Here is a 26,062-nt window from a genome sequence, read left to right on the forward strand (position 1 = left end):
AACTGAAGGACTTCCTTGAAAAAGAGGATTAATTCCTTGAATGACAGTGTCTTCCTTGCTTCCAGTACTCCAGCCTCACCCAACTGCCCTGTAAAGACTGTCCATGAATCCACCACTAAAATATTTTTTACTTGGATGTGGCTGGGAAATCTCAAGGAAAGAGATGAGATTTGTCCATCCAGGAATGAGGTAGGATGTGGCTGAGGTGCCCACGGACCAGGGACCATGGGATGTGACATCAGAGTCACTGAGGGGGAGAAACAACAAAACAAGAACTTCGGACATGGCAACTTGCATTACCAGTGTGAACAACCAGCATTTTATTGCATTTGAGAATGCTATAATGTCAGTAATTAGTACTGACTACACAACATTTTTTATTGTCTGTATCAACAGACATGGAATGATGGAATTACAGTTGATGTAAGGAATGAGTTTCTTTTATGCCTTATCAAAAAAAAAAAAAAAATCTTGTTACTGGCAGCACATACACACGAAGCACCATGCTAACAGTCTGGACTGTACCATTTTCATCAAGGCTTATGGGTAGAAGATACTTGGTTACCTGTTCTGGGCCCATTTAAATGCAGTCCTGAACTGCAAATTCACCTCGCAAGACTAGAATACTAAATGACTTCTGAAACATCTAAAAAATCACTCTGAGTTCATTAACCAAAGGTACCAAAGGATTTCAAAAGAGTTTAAACACGTTTGGTTTCTTTTTTTCCATGCTATAATGAACGTGAGATTATTGGCGATCTGAAAACTACAATAGTTCAAAATTATTTTAAAAAACTTTATATATATATATATTTATGTATGTATATATATAAAATATCTAATGATCTGCAATATTTGTAGAACCAGCATCCCTGCCCTGGTCTCTCCCCGAAGCTGAGCTCCAGGAAAGGGGAGGTGCAGGACCTGCCGCGGAACTCTTGCGAGTGAGAATCAAAAAAAGGTCGTTTTTTTTTTTTGTGGTCACTTGTTCTACATAAGCCTTGATTTTGTTTTTGTTTTTTTTTTTCTTCATTTCACTTCTAGTTGAATGCAGAAACCTAACAGGTTTTACATTTACAAACTTTTTTTTTTTTTTGTGGACAAGGAAGGCTTTGACTCTCATTCCTGACAGCGATTTTACCTGATACATGGTACTACTTTCATAATGTACGCTTTTCTTTGAGAAAAAAAACATGTAACAAATTGTCTTTACATCTTGGCACCTTGTAAAGTTTTTTTTTTGTTTTTTTATACAAAAAGTTCAATAGTTTGACACTCCCCATTATTAATCACTACTTCACTGATAAACTTTGAAAGTGTGACCCTGGAATTCATCATGCAAAATATTTACTGCAGCAGGAGAAAAACATTTTTTTTAAACGATTTTTTTTTTCCTTTCAAATATATGAACTTTGTTTAAGACAGCCAGAAAAGGCAGTGGTAAGATAACAGAAGGGGTGGGAAAGTATCAAAAAAACCAGCTTAAACACAAAAACTGTACAAAAATGCTTCGATCAATGATAACAGGAGAAAAAAAAATCTGTCAACTATGTTACAATTTAAAAGCTGAAAAAAAAGTCAGGGATTTTCTCCCACATGTCAGCAAATGTCATCCAATATTCTTAAAGCAAGGATAACTAAATAAAATACATGTGCAGCGTATTCTGCAATTCCATTACATACAGTAGTTTTTTTTTTTCAAAGCTATTTTTTAGTATAGTTAATATAAAGCAGTTGCACAAAAAGCAAAAGGTGTTTTGACAAACAGGTCTGCATTTATTCCTTTTGAGGAATGATATCTAAAAAAAGGACCTTTCCACCTTTTCCTCCCTCCCCACCCTCCCCCCAAAAGACAAAGGCTCACACAGACACAGTGGGATATATATGTACAACATAATAAACCCCTCCCTAAAGAAGCAACTGTATATCCAAAGGGATACAGAATCAGAATTGTAAAAATCATAGTGAAGTTTGCTTGATGTAAAGCCTGAGATTTTCAGTTGGTTCTTCTGCAAGGCTGCAACACCTGCCAGATATGTTAAACTCTAATTTTTTGTTTCTTTTTCTCTTTTTTTAATTTTTTTTATTTTTGCTACAGTCTTTAGACTAAGCATGCAAGACATACAACTAAGTGCAACTGAGTGAAATGTATTTTTTATTTACTCATTCCCTAACAGTTTGGACTGAGGTATGCGTACTAACAGTTTTCTCATGCTGTTATCTTTACTCATGTCTAGCTACACATGCTGAGAATGAACTAATCTACCAGATTTTTATCCCCCTTCTGAATACCGAACTAACCAGCAAACCACTCAGTTTTGAAGCACAGGGCTCAATTCTCATGATCCCTGTCTGGCTACCGCCGGCACGTCACGAAGCTGCCTGGATATAATTTAAACCAAAACTAAAAAAAAAAAAAAAGAAAAAAAAAATTAAAGAAAATGTTTCCAAATGACCACAGACTGCCCTTTTTTTTTTTCTTTTTTTTTTTTTCCTTGTCTTTTTGCAACAGAAAGCAGAGTTTTATAAAAGTAACTGCCAATAAAGTTTTTTGTACCAAAGCTTATGAGTGGACAGGAGTGTTATTTCCTTATGAAAAATGCTGACCAAAAACTAAACAAAAACTGAGTAAATGTGCCAAGATCAACCAAAATTAAAGCAGACATCCCAGCACAGTCCCGGAACAGAAGTGGCACACAATCTGTAGAACCAAAGACCAAAAAATTTTTTTCCTTTTTATTCTAGAAATACCATTATGTCGTCCAGTTAAATTGTGGGAGCTTTTCTGTTCTCTTCTGTGTTTTATTAAACTGTCTCCTTTTTCTGATACTCTAATTTTCCACGAAATAATTGTGTCTTTGCTTTCTTCAGCTCCCTTCTCATAGCTCCCCCAGTAACACTGATTCCTAGTTTTAACCTCAAAAGCTCTCCTCTATTCCTCTTTACAGACTTTCATTTTGGTCACTGTAAAGAATTGCAAATAAAAAGTAACAACTTTGGTTCAGACATCTACTTGGCCTTCTAAATTTTCTAGAATAAAGGAGCAGTTTCCCTCTCAGGTTAGCAATAGCCCACATCTTGTCATTTCCCTCTAAATTCTTCAACCTCCTTTGATCAACAATAAGAGGATATTTGGCTTCATAAGATAAAGCATATAACAGAGAACATAATTTACCTTTGTGTAATATCTTTGGTAATTTTAGGAAAAAAAAAGGTACAAAGAAGAATATAAATTAAGCTCTGAAAGGCTTTTCGAAATAATAAAAAAAAGCTACAGTCCTACATAAATAAATGAGTGACGGAAAAGTGGTTGCAGAATGAAAATGTTTAGGTGTTTGGTGACTGAGGTTTACTGACCTATGGCAACAGATTTTGTATGTCGTGTTTGCTTTGCAGAGCTTTGCCAGTTTTGCCTAACAAGCCCCGGCGCCAATTCTCTCCCAACTCTCCCGACTCCTCCGGCGAGGTTTCCATACTGGCTGGTGTAATATTGCATAACAATCCTAACTGCAGTACTGGATTTGCACAGCTGAAAATTAACACTTTAGCATTAGTGGGGCCCCGTCCTTATTAACTCCCGTAACAAGTTCAATCTGAAATCTAATTTGTATTCAAACAGATTAACGCCACCGAGCAATCCTGAACTGATGTTTAACCGTGAAACATCACCATGTACAGTAACAATTTAATGAAGTCATCTTTCCGACCACTATTTGCAAATGCAAATGTAGAAAAACAATAGAAAAAAAATAAAGTTGTAATAATAAATGTTTAGGTGCCCATCTCGGTAATCTTAGATATTCCAGAAAGATTTGTTGACCCATTAGAACTCGCGTTAAACAACCGAGAACCTGCCACTGTAATACTCATTCTCTACTAAAACTGAACTCTGTTGGTGCTGCATATGTTTCTTTGTGCTGTTCAATTTTGTGGCATTTGCTAATATTCACCGTTGCTGCCAAAAAAAAAAAAAACCCAAAAAAATTAAAAAAACCTAAACAAAACAAGAATATATTAAAAATACTGCTTTGTGGAATGAATCTGTGTTGCTTCCTACAGTGTTTCTATGTTCATCTGTCATTCATTCTCATTCTTGCAGTACTTCGTTCCTCTCTCTCCGTTGGACAACCCTTCCACATGTATCGTGCAGCATTTGGGACCTTTTCAAAAAACAACAACAACAAAAAAGGAGACACCGAAATGGAATGTTTTCCATAGCTAAAGAAAACATGGTGGCATCTGAAGGAAATTGGAATGAATGACAGAAAAAACTACAAACAATTCAATGACATTCAGCTTCGTATAATAAAAACACCTATTAACATTCATCACAAAGTACAGAAAACGTTGAAGCCTCTGAGAGGCCCTGGGCCCAGATGAGGCCTGAGGTCAGAACTTAAAATGGTAGAGGAGAAGTGGGGCGGGGGAATAAAAGCAATACATTAAAAAGTTTGGGATAATTTTTTCTTTGAACCCCTCCCCGATATACACGCTCACACGCACGCACACATACCCACACACGTGCACACACAGGCCTTCCCCATCCCAAATGGAAGCAAAAAAAAAAAAAGAAAAAAAAAAAAAAAAGAAACCAACCAACGAAACAAAAAAAACCAAAATGGAGTAAAGGCAGTGATAATCAACATGCAGTACTGTGCAAATATGTTGTCCATTGGAATCCTTAGAATCTGGGCAAAGACTTGATCTGCAGTTCAGGTGTACATGCTCAGTTTGATGTCCTCAAGTGTCCAAAATTGGCAGGACCTGCAGTCCACAGCTGGCTGCTAAATGCAAGTGAATCAGTTTAGCAAATTTACAACACTGATGTTGACTGTAAGAGAGGAAAATCCCAAGTACCAAACAAGTCCATCCAATGCACAGAGTACAAATTCCTTTTTTCAACAAAAAGTAGAAAAATCAAAAATACTCCCAAATGGGATACTTGATGGCACTAAGAGTTAACATATTTCATAGTTGTCAAAGTGGACTGAGAATCCTCCAGACTGTACAATAATGGAGAGATTTCACAGCTAAGTTTGACGTGTTCTTCCAATCTTCATTCTCAGGATAACGATGTCAGACATACTCATTCTATGTCCTCATTTACAGGTTCATCTTCATAATCTCTGTCGTGATCAAAATCTGGACTGTGGTTGGCTGTTGTCACTAAGGATAGCGGGCCTTCATTTTCATCTGGGTCTAATGGTTCTTCTTTGACATGCACAGGGTGCCTGGGAAAACAAAACAACAGACAATCAGCAAGTTGCTCATTAAAAGATTGTTTTGACAGCATGGGTGGTTTGGAGGGGTTCAGACCTGGAGGGCCAGGTCTGAGAGCTCCAAGTCACTGTGGAGAAGACCCTCAATGTCTCTGCTGGCCACAAAAGCCAAGCTAAGCACTGTGTCCCAGGTAACAATCAAGAGAACAAAAGTGAACAGCCTCAAGTTGCCCCACAGGAGGTTTAGGTCGGATACTATGAAAAATTTCTCCACTGAAAGAGTGGCCAAACACTGGAGGAGGCTGCCCAGGGGAGTGATGCAGTCACTACACCCAGAAGCCTTCAGAAAACAAGGGGATGTGGCACTTAAAACACGGTTTAGTGGTGGGCTTGGCAGTACTGGGTTAATGTCTGGACTCAGTGATCCTAAAGGGCTTTTCCAAGCTTAATGATTCTAAGATTCCACAGCGGCCGTGGCAGGCAGGCAGCACTCAGCCTCTCCGGGAAAACACTCTGGGAGGAGCACCTCGATAGGGTTTCCGTCTTGGGATGGAGAGCAAACGCTCTCAGCTGACACATTAAGTTAATATGATCTTTGGATAAATCAGTGGAATATGCATCCGAAGGGGAAGGCAGCGGCCTGCCAGGGCGCTGGCGCGGCGCGGGCCGGGCTAATCATCCTCGCTGTGTGCGCGGCGTCTCTCGTTAACATGCAGAACCTGTGAGACAACTCTCCAGAGGACGACCCCAAGTGAGGTTCTATCATTAATCAACTTCAAGCAAACACAGCAAAGAGACACCATGATACATGCTTTAAACTCCAAATTAATGCATATTTTTACAAACTGTCAATAAGGGAAGAAAAGCCCTGCCAGGAAACACAAACAGAGAGGAAAAGGCTTGCTCAACACAACAATATGATAAGAAAGCACAGTCCTAACGAGAATAATAACACTGTCAGCTGTAAACAAGGCAGAACATGATCCCCAGCTCATGGTGGGCACAAGGATGTACTAAAAAGATGAGATCTGCCAAATTTCTCATTACAGCAAAGCACATGAATAACCCGCAGGGGAATGGGGCCTGGTCATTCAAAATGGGTATGATAACAATTGAAAAATGTTGTTCGTAAATCATATTTACAACAAATCCTATACAAATACAAATTACCTTTTTTTACCCCCCCCCCCTTTTTTTTTTTTTGTTCAGCAGCTTTTGAAATGTAAAGTAGCCATGTGAGTCAATAGTGTCTTGTTGGTGGGACTTTATAGGAAAGTAGGATTTTATTGACATTACCAAGTATTAATAATGCGACACAGCGATGGAGACCCTGTTTGCTTCCTAAATAATTGATGTTGTAGGCAATCCCTTAAAATAAAGTGTTAATGAGTTCAAGTCCCACTCTGTCTCTCACTGAGCTGATATCCACCTCCAAGACTCATGTTTTTTCCTCTGTGCAGGCTGATTTAACCCTTTCACATACGCAACATGAACACACAACCTTCACTGAAAAAACTTTCCCTCTGCTTGCACAGCTTTGCTTTAAAATGAATGATTTAAAATAGCTGCATTGTATTTTATGCTTTGTGTGGACAGCAACGACAAACACTGTTTGTACTCCACTGCACGGACAGGCAGCAAGGATAAATCATTGGGCAGGGAAAATGTACTCAGCATCCACAGACAGTCCAAAGCCAGCCTTGCCTAATTCAAGTGAGCCAGTTGTACCCTTGTATCCTCTTTATTTCTTTATTCAGACCTGAGCCCGCGTAAGGTTAGGAAGCATCCAACTTGCTGACTACAGACAATTCAAATGTGAGCTGTGAATGCCTTTCAAGTCTCTGTTTGCTTCAAATTTTTGAGCTCTAAAGTGCTGGATCAATACTCAAGTATTAACTGCACCTTCCAACTCATCCAAAGGAACACTGGGAGAAGTGATGCAGTATCCATGGACACACACCTCTTCCCTTCAAATCCAGGAATATGTATCCTATCAACACATCTCCGGGAGCAAAGAGGCTCCTCTGCATGTCACGTAATTTTTGAAAAAAATACACACCAAGTGCACAGCACATGCAGTTTTTAACCTAACTAGTGAAAAAGGAAGGGTAAAGAAAAAACTGGAAGGAGACAATTCAAGGATCAGAGGTTAAGAATTGGCAAGAACATGTAAGAAGCTGGAGGTGCCCATGTGCTACCTGTCCCAGCAGCTCATGGCCTCAGTGAATATTAAACTATGCTGAATACCTGCAACTAGAAAAACTTAATATTATGAATAGGCTGTGGGGCCCCTCACTTGGGAGAAAACATGAAATGAAAAACAGAAGAAAAAGGGGGAGAAAGCAGCTGCACTGAGTGCCCAATAAAGCCTGTGCTACTCGGCCTTTATGGCAGTGATCTTTTTTACTGCTGTTTTTATGTCAAAATTTTGCTTTCTGGTTTTGATGCTGCTGCTGGGCTTATTTTTGTTTGTTTAAAGGGGGCATGAGAGCACATGTCACGTGCAGCAGAGAGGCCTTGGTGCATGGAGTGGAGTTTCTCCAAAGGCTGCCCAGTGTCCCAATGCATCCCCACCAGCTCAAGTGCCAGCAGGTTAGACAGGTGCTCACTGTACTCAAAACCACTCTAAGTGCTGTGAAAGCTCCTTCAAAGGTCCCCAAACCTTTCCAAAGCAAACTCTGCCCCTCTTCTAGTTTTGTTATGAAACCAGGTGAAACCAGGTGGTTTTAACTGAGGTTCTCTTTGAGGTTTGGTGTGATTCCCAGAGGTCAAAAAACAAAACTTGAGGTGTGAGAAGCAACAGAAGTTATGAAAAGCTCTGCACAACCCTGGGTGAGACAAAGCCAGAGAGGGCCACAAAGCCACAGGGAGCAGAGTCACACCAGCCTCCCCCAGCACCTCACATGTTGCGCAAACATCAGACAGTGAGCTTGGCAAAACCTCCATCCCCTAAATGAGGAGGTTATCTGGGTAACACAAGCCCCAGGGAGAGAGCTGCAAGGAAAACAATGCCAAAAAATTCCAAGTCCTTGTGTATTCTGTCAGATGTAAGCACAAAATGGCATGTGAGGAGGAAATCTTTCTGAATCCGTGATTTTTCTCAAACATTTCTGAGCAATTGAAATAAATAAGTTCAAATAATCTTGAAGGCAAAGGGAGACTTTCATATCCGCTCAAGTCTGAATTTCTATTTACCACCTCACCAAATCCTCAAAACTGGGCAGAAAAACTTCCTTTAGAGACTGAAGAATTCAGTCTGCTGAATTACAGAAAAGGTAAATGCTGGGTTAAGCGACAAGAAAAAGAAAGGGGAGGGGGAAAGAAGGCAAAGAAAAGAAAGGGTTTCCCGTTTCTGTTTTCACAGCAGCAGAAATTCAGCACATTCCTTTTAAGTAGATGCCTGGGACTCCAGAAGGGGTTAACAATAAATAACCTTGCTGAACACAGATTCCCCTTCTTTTCACATCTGAGTAATTCTTTTGTTTGTCCACTCTGGGAACAGAGGAGTTTTTAATAAAGCTGACTGTTGTTTAAAGCCACTGAGTTCTGGTGGTGCACACAGCATGGAGTAGTTTGCTTTGTGGCTACCTTTGGAGCATATCAGGATGAAAGTGTTATGTCCCCAAGCTGTAATTATGCGACTACTTTCTAGTGTTTCAAAAGGAGGGAGAGAGAAGGGGAAAAAAACCCCACCCTAGCTGTGGTTCAATGTGTCATAAAAAGGAAACGAATGAGCGGTAATAAGATTTCAGCTAGAGTGTTAGACTTCTTAGCTGTCATGTTAACAAGGTCCTTTAAACCTTACAATAAAGTTTAAAACTTGATTTCTTCCAATACACTGAAATTGTTTAAAAAATATTTTGCATTATGACAAGGAAATCTGTTCTGAGAAAAAAAATGAACATGTTGTTAACAAAGCAGGAGCATGGAAAATAAAAAGGTTTCACAGCGTCTGTAAAGTCGCTGTTGACTTAAGTTTTTATTTAGTAAACAGGGTAAACCCCATGACGTGTGAATGGTGTTCTGGCTTTAGATCCCTTCAAACTACTTAGAAACACCATTATAATGGGGAAGCTCCGAGGCTGGTATTGGAACATCATCCAGCCACATTTTACTTAAGCAAAAAGAAATGTTCAGCAGAGAACACATATATTATCAATTCTGAGAAAATGAAAACACTCAGGAAACAATCATTTCCATATTACAACAGAAAATTGGATTTTCTGGTGAATAATGAAAATGAGGCATCACTCCCCCGACCTCCTCTCTCTCCACTATTTGTTCTGTGCCCCTCACCTTGGTATCAATGTGCTAAGAGATGATTATTAAGTGCAACAAAGGCCACAGCTATGCACAGTTCTGCAAGATGTCCTAGCCTGTTATAACTCGGTTATTTTTCCCTCCTCTCAGTCTATTCAAAGACAAGGAAACCTTAGGTGAAATGAGAAGTGCATGAACTGCACTAGCCTTGAACTTGCAAAAAAATAATTACTCGGATTAACACAACATCATAAACGTTCATCCTTGTCTGTTAGGCCAGGAAAACCCTTGGGAGAAGTCTTGTTTCTTGAGAAAAGTCATGTCCCTCCACCCCTCCTTCACGCCAGCCCTGCGTGGTCACAGGCAGAGGATAACAAATTGTGACTAAAACTGCCTGGAGATGAATCCGTCTGTGAGAGACGGAAAGTGTGTCATGCAACGTTACTTTGGGAGAGATAATTAATACTGCACAAACAATCACTGGAAAAGCTAAACACATTATTTGAATGTTTTGAAGTAAATGGTAAAAGACAATGTTTAAATTAATTATTAATTAAAAATGAATGTTGCCATCTTTAAAGATTTTTTTTTCAAAGCACTTTGTGCACTGATTTAAAACACTGCAATATCAAAGTATCCAGAGCCTCAGAATCCTTCGTGCCCCCTCCCCTCTGACAACACATTATGCAGGTGGGAAACTTTTCTGCCATTAAATGCTAATTAGTTTCACAACTAATTACTACCGTGGTATTAGGTTAATGTTTTTTCTACTTTTTGATTTAGACTTACTTTTGTAAATCCCTTATTCAAATTACTTTGAAGTAAAAAGACTACAAATTAGTTCTCTTTTTAATGTGTAATGTGAGCCCTGGCAAGCCAGCCAGTAATTTTACAGGCTGTTTTAAGGAGCAGGGGGAAGACGGGCAGCACAGTCACTCACAGGTACCCAACGGCTCCGCCGAGCTTTCGGGAACGACAGCACTTGTAAACTCCGGCTTCCTCACCGGCCGCCAATTACCCGGCGTGTGATGTGAGGGGAGGGGGGAGTTTACAGCTTTGCAAACTCACTCTGTCACCCCATAAATACCGCACACACCCATTGGGGCATCACACCCTTCCTGCCTTACCCTTTCCTGCGCCCGCCCGCTGCCCGGGTGCCGCTCACGTTGAGCGGGGCAGGCGAGCCCCCGCCACTTTGTGCGGTTATAGACGCGCTCATTACACCGCCGTCTGTTGCTATAATGTCCCCATTAATTCTCCTTTTGATATTTTAAGAGCAATCTATAAATCACACGGACCTTCATGTTAATACTTAGCAAGACCGTTTTGTGTTGAGTGGATTTTTTTTGACTCGCCAAACAAGCCCATTCCCCAGCTCTGCCCCACGGGCTGTGCTCATCACGCCATCCAAAGGGGAGAGAAATCCCAGGTTTTCTCCAAGAAGCACAGCTGCCTATGAGGTTTTGGAAGGTTTAAAGAAGAGAACTGCAAACAAGTGAACAATTTTATAAGCCCTGGGTCCTTCTTGGATTGGATTGAGCTGATCAGTTTTATATGGGAACTAGTAAATGGCTCTTTTATGTTCAAACCACCCTATGCATGTTCCTAGATGGAGGCAGAAGTCAGCTCTTGCTGCTCCATCCATGAAGCTCAGCAAGGAGCCAGGAGTCTCCAGAGTCACCCTTGAGCAGATTGTAGGACAGGACCTAGAGCCAGCAGGCGCCTCTGCTGTACTTACATCGCTTGCATAGGGGAACGTCCTGGACTGCTGTCACTCCCGTTACTGTTCGTATGCTCCATTGCACCATTGAGCTCTTCCCTCATCGCGCTGGCTAAATTGCCCAGAGTGGGATTTCCCATGGAAGCAGTAGTGTATAGAGGTATACTGTTCTCAGCCATTGAAGCCTGCCAAGGACACAAACAAATCCATGAAGAGCCATGACTAACGGTTTTATACACTGCACAACACACTCACTCGTTCCAAAACATTCTCCACATTTACATTATTTGCAATAACAGGTTCTTTTAAATATTGTACTTTCTGATAGGTATTACCCTGGTTCCATCAAGGGAAATTTAACATCATTTAGATCTGGGTTTAAGGATTCATAGCTGTATTGGCTTATAAGAGGATGGAGCCTTCCATTCCCTATTTGGAATTACACACCCTGGAAAAAAGAAAACGTACTTTCCCTATTTTTGCTTCATGAAATTATGTTTGGGGCTTTGGGGTATTTTTTGTGGCTTAGGTTTGGGCTTTGTTTCTAATGAAATGGGAAAAAAAATTGGAACTGGCTCAGTTGATAACTCCTTCCCACTGGAGCGAGCGGGCACCAAGCAGGAGTGTAGCATCATGGAGTTTGATTTTCCTTGGGACATGTGTGAGGCTGCCATCAGTGCTAACTGGATCAGAGCGGCACCAATCTACCTGAGAGCTGAACCAGTCCATGTGGAATTTTTTAAACCTCAGCAACTCAATTCTTACCGTAGCTGTTACAGATCTGACTGTTTTATTTTGATTTTTCCCTTTGTTCTAAGGAAACACTGTGCAGCGGCCCACTGGAGTTAACTTTCTAAATGGAAATCTTTGTAGGAAGAGAATGAACTGTTAAATATTTTCCTTCTGATTCCCACCGTTCTGCCTGCTAATATTTACTGTGTGTCAGCATTAGCTCATGTTGACAGCACAGTCCCGGCCCGGCGCAGCAGCGGTGGGAACGCAGAAACCCCAAGCCCCGGAGGAGCCCAGTGTTTGTTGGGGATGGGAGGCACAGGGATGGGAGGCACAGCTTTCCAAGGCTGTAGTGCCCAGGGACAAGAAGGACATTTAACCATTTCACCCATCCCAGCTGGATCTGGCTGACATCATCCATGGCTACACGAGCCGTGTCAGTGCCGGGCAGCCACAGATGCTGGCTCGGCAGCACTTGACCTGCTCTGGGGAGAGGTCAGCTGGCTGCAGTGGCCAAGCAAAAAAAAATCCATCGGGCAGGGTAGGCGTGATGCAAACCTGGCCCGTGGGAGGGAAATCCATGTGAACACACTCCTCACCAAACACTCTTGCCTGCTCCTAATTCATGGGACAGAACTCCTTGCTTGTCGCCAGCCAGCAGTTTGACCCAGGCAAGATGAGCCAGAGAAAGGGTGGTGGGAGATGGGATGGGAAGGGAAGGCAGGACCAGCCCTCACTGCAGGACCAGCCCTCACTGCAGCATCTCTCGGAGCACAGCCCCTTTTATTCTTCCTTATATTGACCTCTCTGTGTGCAGCCCTATGTGTCACACGTGATTACAAAAGCTATTCTAACGGGGAGGATTATTTTTATCTTCTTGATTCAACAACCGGCAAACTCATTGTGATTAGGGGATGCAAAGAATGGTTCACATTTCCTGCACTTGGCAAAATAATGACTCAAGTTCTTCACCCACAGTGATAACTTGTAATTGCAGTAAAGCAATTCACTGGGGGAGAGGTGGGACACAAGGAGTATCTACTAGGAAGACAGTAAGAGGGGAGGGGGTGTTTTGGGAGCCCTTGTTGACCCACTGGCAAAAGACACAACTGGTGAGAGCTGAAGTCCCCATACCTTCCACAGACAGAGGGGGGAGAGAGCTGCTTCTTCTCCCTGGCCACGAGGGAAAACAGATAGAGGAGATGTCAGCAGGGTCTGGGTGAAGGACAGGGGAGGCTCTGCCACCCCACAGGAAAAGAAACCTCAGCCTGCCATGCCAGCAGCGCACAGCCGACTGTGCAGACCCCCACAGTGCTCACGGGGATGTGCAAGCAGCAGACCTTCCAGAGCCCACAAAAGCTGGGGGCAACACTGCCCATCAATTATTAACTGAATGTAGGCCCTGGCAGGCAAGGCAGCCTTGTGTCCTAGAGGAATCTCCTGCCCAAGTGAGGTCTGAACTGCCCACATGGCAGCGGCCACCTGCATTAACTGCCCAGATTTTCTACAGCGCTGTAGAACCCACTGGGATTCTGCCTCCAAAATCCAGTGGCAGGGGGAGAAGTGTGGAACCTGCTGGTGTATTTTCACCCTAAAAGAGGACCTGGCTCAGTGCAATGGTTATTATTCATCCCCATTTATTAAGGGGTGACAGTGGCAGCAAATCTGGCCCAGGCTCCTCTCTCCATCAGCTCAGCTATGGGGAGGCACAAGGACATGGCTCTCTCAGGGAAAGTGGGGAATGGAAACAGTTTGGAGGTTATCACGAAAGACAAGAATGGATGGAGATGACGACAACGACACGTGTTTCAGAAATAAAACACGAACAGTTCCATATGATAAGCATATTAATTGAAATTAGTCACATAGTTAACAATGTGAAGAAATGCAGGATCATTTCATTTTTGCCTTTCAGCCTCATGAATGTAAAATGTGCTTGTAATCTTAATACTATTCAGGAGACAAAGCAGTCTTTAAAAATCACACTTCACAAGACTCAAGGGAAAATAAGTTACTAATGAATGGTATTTACAGTTGCTTCATTTAAGCATGCTTTCCTGGGCTTTGCAGGAGTTACTGCATAAACTCAAAAAAATTAGAAGAAAGGCAAAACATCATTTTCCTCCTAATAATTTGTTTCTTGGTTCTGAAAAGTGAAGTCTGCTAAATCTTCCACAAAACATGACTGCCCAAGCAAATACCCATGGCCATCAGTGAACTTCTAGACAAGTGACCCAAAGAATCACCTAGGGTGCAACCATGCATGGTGTTGCCTCCTGGATTAATTCATAACATATAAACCAGGTTTGAAACCCCACATAAACACACAGACCCCACTACAAATCAGGGTATGGTAATACATTCGTATCCTTGATTTATACAGAGAACACTGACTTCACCTAGGGTTTTTGAGACTGACTCAGGAATTTATTGAAAGGGGAAAAAGGGCACAGGAAAAAGGGCTGGAGACATAGACATTTTTAGGCTGCAAGTTATTATTTCTGCACCCATACTTTGTGTATTTTTGCATTGTAAAAAACTGAATTTTTGTCCGACGATTACAGTTTAAACCAATAAAAATGGTCTTTTATTTTCTCTAGGAATTGCACCGTTTATTTTTTACCAACAATAGGAAGATATGCAAAAATAGCCCTTAAAAGAAAAGAGGGAAAAATGATCAGCTTTCTCTTTAAAGCCATGAACAATAGAAGGTCACGTGCCACAGTATCCTATCATTCAGCACATTAATAGCTGTGCTAGAGTAATTACACTTGTGGTATTTTTGCCTCAAGTGAAATTCTGAAATAAGAGGATGGAAATTATGATACTGCTGATAAATATTAATAAGTGAACTTTTAATTTTTTTGCCACAATATTCAAAATGCTAAGCATCTAGCTAATGCTGAAGCAGCCTGATATGTGTTTGCCTCCAGGGACTATGATGCTTTATGCACTTAAGAAAAAAGTTTAACGGAATTAAAATTTAATATCTAATTAGAGCAAGGCTAATATATTTTGAAATGAGTGGGGAAGACACACGCCTCTGTTGCATATTTGCTACAGTCATTAATCTTACCTGTAAAGCAGCATTGAGAGGTGTGCAGTAGGTGTGGCTGGTCTGTATGTTTTTAATAAGAGAAGGGTTACTGCATAAGAAAAACATAAAAAGGAGAGTTAAATGCAACCAACTTCTGTGCCAGCGTTTCAAGCACGTATTGCTTCCTCCCCCACCAGAAAACTAGAGCTGAGACTGGTTTTCCACACGAGTTCTCTTTCGTTTCTCTCCTTTTTTTTTTTTTTTTTTTTAATTTAAAGAAAATATCTGAGTTTTCAGCTATGGTTATCATATTTGCCTTTACTAAATAAGGAACATCATTATCTCTTGACGTTACCTCGCCATGTGTTCTACTACCCTGCGTTAGTGGCACATCTTGGCATCTCTGCTCATTTTAGCTGTGTTCAGGAGAAATTCTCCAATTTTCGTCGTGTCTGGGAGCCCGTTACCACGTGAAGGTCCATCGTGAGGAGGCAATGATCAAAAGCATCACGGGACATTTTAAACTCTGCTTCGTCCAAATGACTCTCCAAGTCGCTGGCAGTGGAGTCTCTCCCAGTGGAGGGGAGGGAGTCTCTCCCAATGGAGGGAGGCACCATGATGAGAGAGGATTTATCTGATCCATGTTATTTCCTGCCATGCCAATGGCCACTGTGAGGGCTATCCACACCACTGCCCCAAGCAGCCCGTGGGCATGGAGGCTCAAGGGCAGGCAGAAACCACCACGCTGCCCTGAAGGCCATTTTTAGTAAAAAATATTCTGGTATGCTATTTTCGACTCTTGTTTTTGTCACCTTTACATAAGGGACCAGATTTGAGATAAAGGAATGGGGACTGGATGGCCTTTTTCTTTAGGAGGCATCCCAGTATCACTGGTTCCATCAGAAGAAAAAAAAAAATCATGAAATAGAAACTAGGCAAAAAAAAAATGCCCATGCAAAATAGCCCCCAAGTTTTATCACTCACTGGGCATGTTTCTATTTTAATTTTATTCACATGGGAATAAATTATGGTGAGCAGAGTCTTAACTGAGCTCCTTGCACAGGGACCAGCAAGGATCAGTTGTCCAGGAGAGATGACCTTTGAGTAAAGGTCAAAGAAAATCCCTCTGGGAAGCCCAGAATATTGGTGCATGGTTGTTGTAGGCACACAGTGGCCTGTTGATAATCTTTACAGCTGGTCTCACTGCATTTTCAAGCTCTTTAAAGTGAATTCAGCATTTCTGTCTTGTAAGTACCTTACTTTTTCTGATTAGGAGTTGCAAAACAAAGCATACAATATAAAGCAAAGGAAAATATCAGAATTAAAACTTATCTGAAACCTTTCCTGGCATATATCTGTCTTCCTGACAGGTCTACAGCAGTACACCTGTGCTAGCATGGATAATTATCTTAGTCTACATTGCTCTATAAATAAATGCTTTAACAAACATGTCAGAGTAGAGTTTTTACTACAGGAATTTGGATTATCAGAGTAGGACACACAAAATACACATAACAACCAAAAATTTAGTTTCTTTAGCAGCAAAGGTGATGACACTATTTTGTGAAATGCAAGTCTACATGAGATGGGTAAATCATGCAAAGCAAAGCAACAGCAGAAAAAAAAAATTAAAGCAAGTAAAAGCTCTTACTGTGCAACAAGCTCGCCAAAGTTTTCATCAGGGCAGTATTTTCGAGGACGGCCTCGTTGAATATGACGGCCACGTTTAAACTCTTCATCATCAACAGTCCAAAAGGACCCAAACTCATCCTCTACTCTGATAAAGCACTTATGCAGTGAGAGGTTGGTGCGAATGGCACCCTGGGACAAGAGCAGCAGCAAAGGAGATGAAGTGGAAACAAAGGGACACGGGATCGGGGACAGAACAGACATCAAATACAGGGAAAAGGAAAAAGAAAATAAAATGCAATAAGCATAAGCAAATGGTTTGTGAGGGTTAATATGCATTGCCACCTAAAAGCTACTAGCATGTGATGCAACAAACACCAAGCAAGCAGGGTCAGGGTACTGGTGGGCATACAAACAGTAGTGATGAGATGTTTGTCTTGGTTTCCCTTGACTGAGACAATGCGAAACCACCTGTGGTTGGTCTAACACCAGCTAGCAGCCAAAAGCCTCTACGTTAAACTGTAAGCATGATCCGAGCTAGGCTAAGAAGTTCAAACATGGTGGACATACCCACTGATCTTTTGTGGCCTTCGTTTTTGGAACTCTAGTTCATCCACTGTCCATACTGCCCCTTTAACGTTTTCTACTCGCACAAAACACTTGTGAAGACTAAGATTATGACGCACTGCATTCTGCAGCAAGTATAAAAGAGAAAACATTCAAAAACCTTCCATGAGAAAATGCTCATCATTGTCCAAGAACAGCAGCAGCACAGTCAGCTTGACAGTTCTCATTTTGCAATGTTAAGCCCCTTCCCCTCCCCGCACCCGCTCGCTTTCCCCGGCTCTTTACATCTTATTTTGCAAAGACAAAATAAATATGAAAGCTTAAACCCAAGATTAAAAATTCACGTTATTCTTATCAATTATCCCCAGAGTGACTGAGAACAGCCACAATTTTAAGCATGCATGTTGGAGAATACAGCACATTTCATACAGAACACAAGAGGAACATTTCTTAGACTTTTTCAAAACAAATATATATATACGCCCTGCAAAGAGAAATTTTTCCCCTCCTGGAAAAGAAAGCAGTTAGAAAGAACAGAAAAGATTTTATGTAAGTACAGTCGACTGGATTTAGCTGTGAGGCACAGGAGCTGGTGCTGCTGTGGTTTCCCACAGCTGGGCTAATGTGATTCAGGTGCTGGCCCTCCCTCCACACCCACAGCACGGGCCGGGGACTCGGCAGCACCCCACTGGCTGGCCGGCACCAACTCCTGCCTCCACGGCTTGCTCTTATATGGAAGTTGGCTCCTATTTCTGGCAGACTACTGTAGTGACTGATCTGAGCCTCTGCCAAGTGAAAACATGAGGAGGGCTCTCTGAAACAAAGTGATAATATCCCCACAGCTCATCACCCAGAGGGACCTGTGCTCATGGCATCCAGGGCCTGAATGTCCACCCTGCAGCTCCATGCTGGGAAGGATGAGCATGGCCAACCCCTCCAATGTGTTGAGATACAACAAGGCACCCCACTAAGGCACGGCAAGCTCTTGGCTTTCCTGTCCCTGCTCCAGGGTGCCGAGAGCCTTGTTACTCCTGAAATGGAGTGCTATGCTTCGTCCCTGCTTCAGGAGTTTCCTGAGCAAATACCCTTCAACAACAGTTGGACCCAGGCTTCTGAAAAGTTTTTTCCCAACCTAAAAGACTCAATGATTCTACATAGCCATTGTTCATGGAATTCATAGGAATTTGTACATGAAGCTTGTTCCCAGCACTGCTGAAAGGGGCTTGGGAAACAGGAAAAACAGAAGAAGCCATTTGCTGAAAATCTGCAGGCGAATAAACTCCATCCTCACTGGCACCATTGATTCAGTCAATCTGGTTGACTCGTTAGCAGGCACAAAGCCAGCCAAACACATGGCCTGGGTCTAGGCAACCAGGAGATGACAATTTTTTTTCCTCCTGACATCATCCTCTTCTTTTTTTTTTATGAACATGGGGTCTGGATGGGGAAAGGGAGCTCTAGTAGTGAATGTCTAAATCACTGTGCAAACAAAGGGTAGCACAGAGCATTTGTCATGTAAATCAGGAGGTGGATGTGTGTATGCTGGGAGGGGAACACAAAGAGTCTTCTCCTTCCCCTCCAACTCCCTGCCATGCTTTGTGCAGTCCCCACACTCCTACTCTGGTAGGAGTGGAAGATCTGGGGCTTGAACTGCTTTTGCTCAGCAGATGCTTGAGTGCAAACACATCTCCTCTGGCTGTAGGTGCCTGATCGAGGCACTTCAGCTTTTCCACATCGATCTGCTTCTGAACTGGTGAAACAATAAACCTTAAATATGCTTTTCCTCTCAGCAAGGAAGAAATCTAGCAGAAAGTCAACCTGTCCATCAGGCCTGCTTCTTTCTGCCCTTATTTTCTTCTTTCTGCTCTTATTTTTTAATGTTTGTTTTTTTTTTTCCCTCCCACCTCTTCCAGATTTCAGTACTGTTGACATTTTTGGCAAAATCCCTGATTTTGAGGTGGAGGAAAAACATGTAAACGCCCCACACCTTACGAGCTGAAATCAGCCAGCTCAGCAACTGCTGGTGGGTGCCGCACTAGTGCAACCCGACACAGGGCTGCCGGCCCACATCTGGGTAACTCAGGCAGTTTCCTGCGAAAATGGGAACACTGTCAAGTCTGGAGCAAAATGTAAGAATAATAACGCTATTTCCCCCAGTGAAAGCTGATCTTGTGGCTCATACAGCAGTTGATCAAACGCACACGGCAAAGCCCAGTGAAGGGAGTCCTCAGAGTTTGTAAATAGTCTCTAAAGACAGGGTTGAGCAGGAATATTTGTGTTTTTCTTTAAATAAATTTAATGTTAGAGAAATACTTTACAGACTGTTCTTGTTCTCTTGAAGTCCATTTGCAACTGGTGCTTAAGGCTGTGGGACAGGGCTCTCGCTGGATACGTTGAGACAGAGAAGATGAATATTTACAAGACATCCAAGAAGTGTTGCCCTAATTTTCTATTTTCCATGTGATCACTTATTTAAGGAACTCATGCCAGAAAAAAATTGTTGTGTTTCCCCTGCCTCTGGATACTTGCTATCTAACAGTTTTATGTGAACAATACCCCAACGTGTCAGAGCCACACCTGCAGCCTGTGCCTCATGGCTGTGACTCTGTGCCAACAAATTACTCCAAAAAATATAAGCAAACAGACATTGCCTCTGACCTGTCAGAACCAGTTCACAATGCTGCACCAGCAATCAGCTTAACAGAAAAATTAGGAGCTATTATTGTAAGATTATATATTTACCTTGTTAAAAATATTTGTATGCAAGCCACTTCTGCAGAAAAATTACCCTGAACATGCCTGAATGTAGTAAATGAAAGGGTTTGTTATTTTAATAACTGCTCAGGCTCTGCCATACTGCATTTTGGGAAAGAGGTTCAGTTTTTAAAGGTCTTTATTCTTGCACTTTTTTTGAAATAGGGCTCAGGGAAGCTTGTCCACACCAAACCCTGACCCTAAACTTGGGGAACAGTGATCCAAATGCCCCTTAAGCATTAGCTGAAGGTGAACACAAATCAGCACATATATATTCAAATTATTCTGATTCTGCAATTAGACCCTTGTGCTCGTTCTGCACCCCGTGGGCTTCCCGTCATGCCAATCCAGAGCTGCATTTTCATCCCTGCTGTTCCTGGGGGCTGGCAGAAATATGAGCAGTCTCCAGCACAAAAACCTGCACTAGTCTGACCTGTTGTCTATTTTGCTGGTGCTGGTGGATGTGGGGGTGAAGTTTTTCTTTCCCATTACATGAGGCAGGACCTGGACACCTATAGAAGGTCAAGGTGTCTAAGGAGGGGTCTCCAAATGGCACCTGCCTCCCTGGGACACACAGTGCCCTTCTACAAGCCTGAGAATCTGCAGCTCAGCCTCTCTGCTGCTCTTCTGTAGCTGCACTGGCTCCTGGGACTGGGTTTTTTGGGATGCCAAAAGCTAATTCCCAAAACTAGGCTCACAGGAGATACGGCCAGGACTGCCTGCTGCCTTCTTCCACTCCTCCCTCTACTTCCCTTTGCTGCTGGAACTAAATAGGATTTTTACTTTAGCACCCACACCTGCAGCTGCTGAAAAGCCCTACTGGAAGCACTCCAGCAGCAAAAGACAGGCAGGTCTAAAAGGATCTTAAATCAGGGAAAGTTAATTTCCTTTCTGGATAGCAAGGAAGCTGCAAAGTTGAACACTGCTCATGTTTTCCAACTGCAGGGAAGAATCAAAGCAGCAATCACAGAAAGTTTTCCTGAACTTAAGAGCTTCTAGACCAGGGTTGAAAACGCACGAAATTGTGCTGGGGTCTGAATGAAACAAAAACCATGCCACTAAAAACCAAGCTAACTTCCAAGGACCATTTTTAGCTCCATCCGCTGAAGGAATTAATCTTAAATGCAGGCTGGGACAGGAAAAGCAGAAAGAGCTGATGGAACAGCATATATGGGACCTATTCATACTACCTGGTCATTTGAAGTTGTCTGAGAACAACAGTGCTGTCTGGATTAAGAGAGACTCCAAGCACCAGGGTACAGTTTTTACAGCAACACAACATCCAGTTATGTGAATCATTCATTTGCGATTGCACTGGATTCAGAAGTCAATATGACTATTAAAGTGCTATATTTAAAGTGAAAGAGTGGACCCCCAAAATAAAGAATAAAATTAACTCCCCAAACCTCTCATCTAACAGTATGTGTGACAGTTATCAAAGAAAATTAAAGTGCAAAACCCCACGTCTTTTTTCTGCTAAAGACATTTCTCATTGAGGAGCTTGCTTCTTGCATATTAAATTCAATAAGCTTCTGCTGTGTGATTAAAAAAAACAGAGAGGAAGTTTATAACAGCTGTTTATGTAGTTAAGAGTCAATCGACTGAGGAAAGAAATCCACTGATCTATAGATCCTAGGGAAAAAAATAGTTGTGATTAAAACCTGAATAGCTAAAAGATGAATAGTATATCTTTTACTGACACGAGAACTTTACCTCCTTTTTTTTTTCTTTTTAATTTTCTAATATGTTCCGGCTGAAGAGCCTGAGTTTCCCTGCTCGTAGCAACCACACAGAGGAACTCATGGCATAATCACAGAACATAAAAGCCAATAATGGGGATTCAATTAGTGGTTTTCAAAGGCAGAGGAATTTTTTCTGCCAAATATCAAATTGTTCCTGCAGATAAGGCACCCGGCACGTGTCACAACTGCCGATCTAAATTTTTCATGTCCCCACGTCGGGACAATTTATGTCATCAGCAAGGTCTGTTCTGTACATGGCAGAGAGCAAAGGCAGGAGGTGGGCTCAGCCTTACCTTCCACGTCGCCGCGTTGCGTCGGAAGTAGGCGAACATTCGCGTGAACCAGTTGTAGATTTCATTTAGTGTTAGCTGTTTTTCAGGAGATTCCAGGATGGCCTTGTGGGGCAAAGCGATTGCAAGATCAGTTACCAGCACACCAGTACAAAACACGCTCACAGTTTTACTTTGCCAGATACAAAAAAAAGGGAAGAAAGGAAGAATGAAAAAGAAGAGATTTGGAGCAAGAAATCGAAAGGAGGGTTTTCACAATATGAACTAAGATTAATGGCTGTATTTAACAGTTCAATGGCAAAATTCAAAATGGAATTATCTAATTGTTTTGAGTTTTTATTTCTGTTTCCTTACAGAAATATTAATTTATTAGTCATTCATAAAGCAGAATCAAAGAGAAATGCAAAACATTTCACTAGCTGATTAAAGCTCAGTAATTATTTAGAGCTCAGATTAATTCTAGGGATCAGAGATTACTGTAGCTTGTGATAATTGACTTGCCATCTTTAAACAGGCTCATTTTCACTGTTGTGTGAAATGAATTTCCTAATAATCACATCGTATTGTAATACTTAATCAAAAGCAATTATGTTATATATTGCAGTTCTAAAAACCCTTATAGTAAAGGTTTGAGCATTTGAGCATGCTTACATACCAAAGGTTTGAAAATCTATTTAATCCAGCACATATAGGGAGATATACTTTTTTCCCTAATCCAGACGCGTGTGTTTGGCTCAGCTTACCTGTCTAATTAAAGATGCATACGTGAATGGTGGTCTAACTTCTGCGTTCTTATAAAATTCTTGGTTCTGGGCAATATCTGCTAAATAAGAGCAGTTGTTCTGTTATCATCGCAGCCCGACGCCGCCGGGCCGCGGGCGGGGGCTGTGCCAGCAGAACCCCGTTACCTGAAGAGATGGGGACGTTGTACTTGTCCGAGTACCGCCTCCGGATGGGTCCGACGTTGTGCATGCTCGTGGTAGTGATGACCGACGGTCCCTGCGTGACGGGAGTGATGGGCGCAGTCGGGGTGGTGGGAGTATGAGGTAAACTCTGCGGAGACGCCTCGGACGCGGTCTTGGACAGCGTGACGCTCGATACCAGATTCAGCTGCGGAGGGAAGGACGAGGGGGTCGTTACAAACAGCATTTCTGGATGGTTAAGGGCTGCAGAGGAAACCCTCGATACTGGAGTGTTCCTCAGTTATGAGCAGACACTGCAGCTCCAGCACAAAGTGCTGCTGTAACATCTCCGTTAAGAGCCAGCAAAGGGAAAGAAATAATAATTACATATATATATATCTCCAAATAGGTTTAAAAAACAGAGCAACAACCCTGCTGCCTAAAGAACAAATCATGAATTTTTATCTAAATCTTAATAGAAGATCTCGCACAGTACATGATCATTTTAATATTTTACTTCAAGTTTCATTGTTTCACAGTCTAAACCCCACACCTCTCTGATTTCCATGCTATCATTATGCATGGCTTCTAATCAGTCTTCCTGGATATTTCATTGAAGGCATCAGGCTTAAAATAAAAGACAAGACTTTCCTAGGGACATGCTAGGGAGAAACACAATCTCTCTCTTCAGTATTTCGGCTTTTCTTTTTTTTTCCTCTCTGTTCATCCATTTTAAAAGCAAAGCCCAGAGTAGGTTAACACTGGAATAATTTAATTAATCACAGTGCAGGAAATACTGTGAGCATTCAGCCCAGCACAAGTGGCACCGCTCTGTTTTTCCCTCCTAGGATGGAAGGCATTGGTGTTACCTGCACGAAGCCTGGCCCCACTGGTGTGGCAGCGTGCCACAGCAGGCTGTAAAACACACCTGCCTCCAGGATTGGGTATCAGACCCAGCTCCAGCCCGACTGTTTTCGATACACAACCTATTTATATAACCAGCACCCACATTCCTCCCCAACCCTTTCTTTCTGCCCTACAACGTCCTTTGAAAGATGATGCCCCATCCCAATAGGTTGCTGCTGCTGAAGTATTTTAAACAAACAATCCAATCCCTTAACTACAACATCACAGAAGACGATCAAGAAAAAGGCCCTTTGACTACTTCCACATTTCCTTCCCTTAGGCAGTTTCACAAATAATATTGGTGAAATCCTGACCCCACTGAAGTCAGTAGCAAAATTCCTACTGAATTTAACAGGGCCAGAATTTTACAACTTTTGTTCATGATTAAAATTCCTTTTTTGCTAGACATTAAACCTACTGAGATGAAGGCAAGGCACACGACGCAGCTATGCCCCCAAAATCTCATGTTTATCCATAAGGCACTGTATTAATTTTCCTTGTATGAAAGTAGCCAGATAAGAAAACTTCTATCAGCATCCCTCATATGAGTTAATAGCCACAAATAATGTTTCTTTTAAAAAATAATAGGATTTATGCCAAATAAAGGTAGTGGAAAATAAAGAGCTGTAGTACTACAGAGAGGATACCAACACAAAAAGCCCATTGCCTACAGAAAGGGCTCAGCTGAGGGAAGATAAATTGTGATTGCTTGTCCTTCCTGACAGTGAGAAGGAGCTGAGGGAAACCCCAGCCATAAACTCCTGGCACAGCCCTGGTGCTGCTGCTCCAAGGGAAGAAGGTGGTGAGCAGCAGACCTGCAAGCACACCTTTCCCTGCAGGGGCTTACAAATTCCCTTGCCTTCCAGTGGGAAATATTTAACACTTTGTGGCAAAGCCAGGGAGTGTGAGCCCAGAGAACGATGGTGAAGGTGATGAAATGCAGGTATGGATCCCGACTCCAGCATGAACCACTACCTGCAGTCTCGAGTTTTAAACCCCCCTGGTGCCATGCACTGCCACCATGTGCCACCCAGTCTGCTCATCGACTGGCCTGATTTAAGGACACTGATTAGGGACATATATATAGTAATGTCTCCCTGTTATCCATCTATCCATCTATTACATATGATAAAAGGACCAGTGATGATAATAATAGTGCAACTGACAGGTCTCACCATGAAATTAAATCTACTGTATTTTATCTCAGTTTCTAAATGGACATTTTAACAGTCCAATAACTGCGAGGAAATCTGCATCAATTTTAAGTGCCCTTCTCAGTGCAGGCTCGGCAGCCGGGCCCTCCCGTTGGAAAGATCACTGCTCCTGCCTCATCATTACGGCTCCCAACTACTCCATTTCAAAAGAGCCCCCTTCCTTTTTCAGCATGTAAAAACTTAACATTTAATCTGCTTCTACTAGGGAAGCTTGAGAAAGGATCCACAAAGGTCAGCATTCCCTGCTTAAAGAATCTGAATCGAGTTAAATTTCTTTCGGCTTTACAGCATAGGTAGCGATGAGGAATAAACACAGAAGAGGACGAGCAAAGGGGGGGGCTTTAACAGGCTTGACAAATGACACTGTGATTCACACCCACTGCTGGGCTGCCACTAATAAGCTACAGAGGAAGCAGCCAATCTCAGCTAATTACCAGATAAAATTGTATTGTAAGGACTCTAATTAGGAGATGCTTATGGAGGTGATCTAATGATTAAACGCTGCATCCAAGTGACCCCACCATCAATGTGCAGTGGTGCAAGATGTCACCGGAATATTTTGTAGAAACAGTAATTTTATTTCAAGGAGGGGAGGCAGTAATATTTGTAATAATGGCTATGAGGTAAACTAATTAAAAGACAGTTCCTAAAGGAAGACTGTGGCTTTGAGCAGCTGTGGCCGTTCCAAAACAAAGTGCCAAATCTCAACAGAGGAGCTGCAGTCAAGTGGAAAATTTCTGCCTGACCTCTGCTCTCGCTATTAATTTGCAGGAAACCTAATGACACATATACATATTCCCACAAAATTGTTCTAATTGCTAATTTGCCAAAGGAGCCCAGTTTCCAAATTAAACATGACTGCAGTCTGTGAGGAAAGAGAGAACAAAAAGCTGGAACGCAGCGAGTCTGCCGTGTTTCACCTCCGACGACCATTTGTGAGCCTGAACCAACAAGTTAATGAAACACGACCTTGTCCATCGCTAGCGAAGTTTTTCCGTTTTCCGTGTTTTATTTGATGACACTCTCCTCTTCCAGCTGGGTTCCCCAAACCCGAGCCAGGGTGAGGGAGGAGAGGGCTGCACTCCCTCCA

The 26,062-nt window shown here is 42.2% G+C and overlaps 1 protein-coding gene across 4 annotated transcripts in view; it reads right to left on the reverse strand.

The window, feature by feature from the left end:
- Nucleotides 1–362: 362 nt before the first annotated feature.
- The window catches only part of FOXP1 (forkhead box P1), a 333,440-nt gene continuing 307,740 nt past the window's right edge, over nucleotides 363–26,062 (reverse strand). For 2 of the 4 annotated variants that reach the window (XM_084214307.1, XM_084214306.1), the window contains exons 9-16: nucleotides 22,859–23,060; nucleotides 22,694–22,773; nucleotides 21,954–22,055; nucleotides 17,168–17,289; nucleotides 15,008–15,077; nucleotides 13,066–13,104; nucleotides 11,218–11,384; nucleotides 363–5,231 (exon numbers count right to left, since the gene is read on the reverse strand). In XM_084214307.1, coding sequence (XP_084070433.1) covers nucleotides 5,087–5,231; nucleotides 11,218–11,384; nucleotides 13,066–13,104; nucleotides 15,008–15,077; nucleotides 17,168–17,289; nucleotides 21,954–22,055; nucleotides 22,694–22,773; nucleotides 22,859–23,060 — 927 coding nt within the window. In that variant the 3' untranslated portion in view covers nucleotides 363–5,086. The remainder of the gene's footprint in view (nucleotides 5,232–11,217; nucleotides 11,385–13,065; nucleotides 13,105–15,007; nucleotides 15,078–17,167; nucleotides 17,290–21,953; nucleotides 22,056–22,693; nucleotides 22,774–22,858; nucleotides 23,061–26,062) is intronic. The other 2 variants (XM_084214305.1, XM_084214308.1) reach the window with 2 other exon arrangements.

This window comes from Fringilla coelebs (assembly GCF_963513975.1).
Source record: "Fringilla coelebs genome assembly, chromosome: 13".
Lineage (NCBI taxonomy): Eukaryota > Metazoa > Chordata > Aves > Passeriformes > Fringillidae > Fringilla > Fringilla coelebs.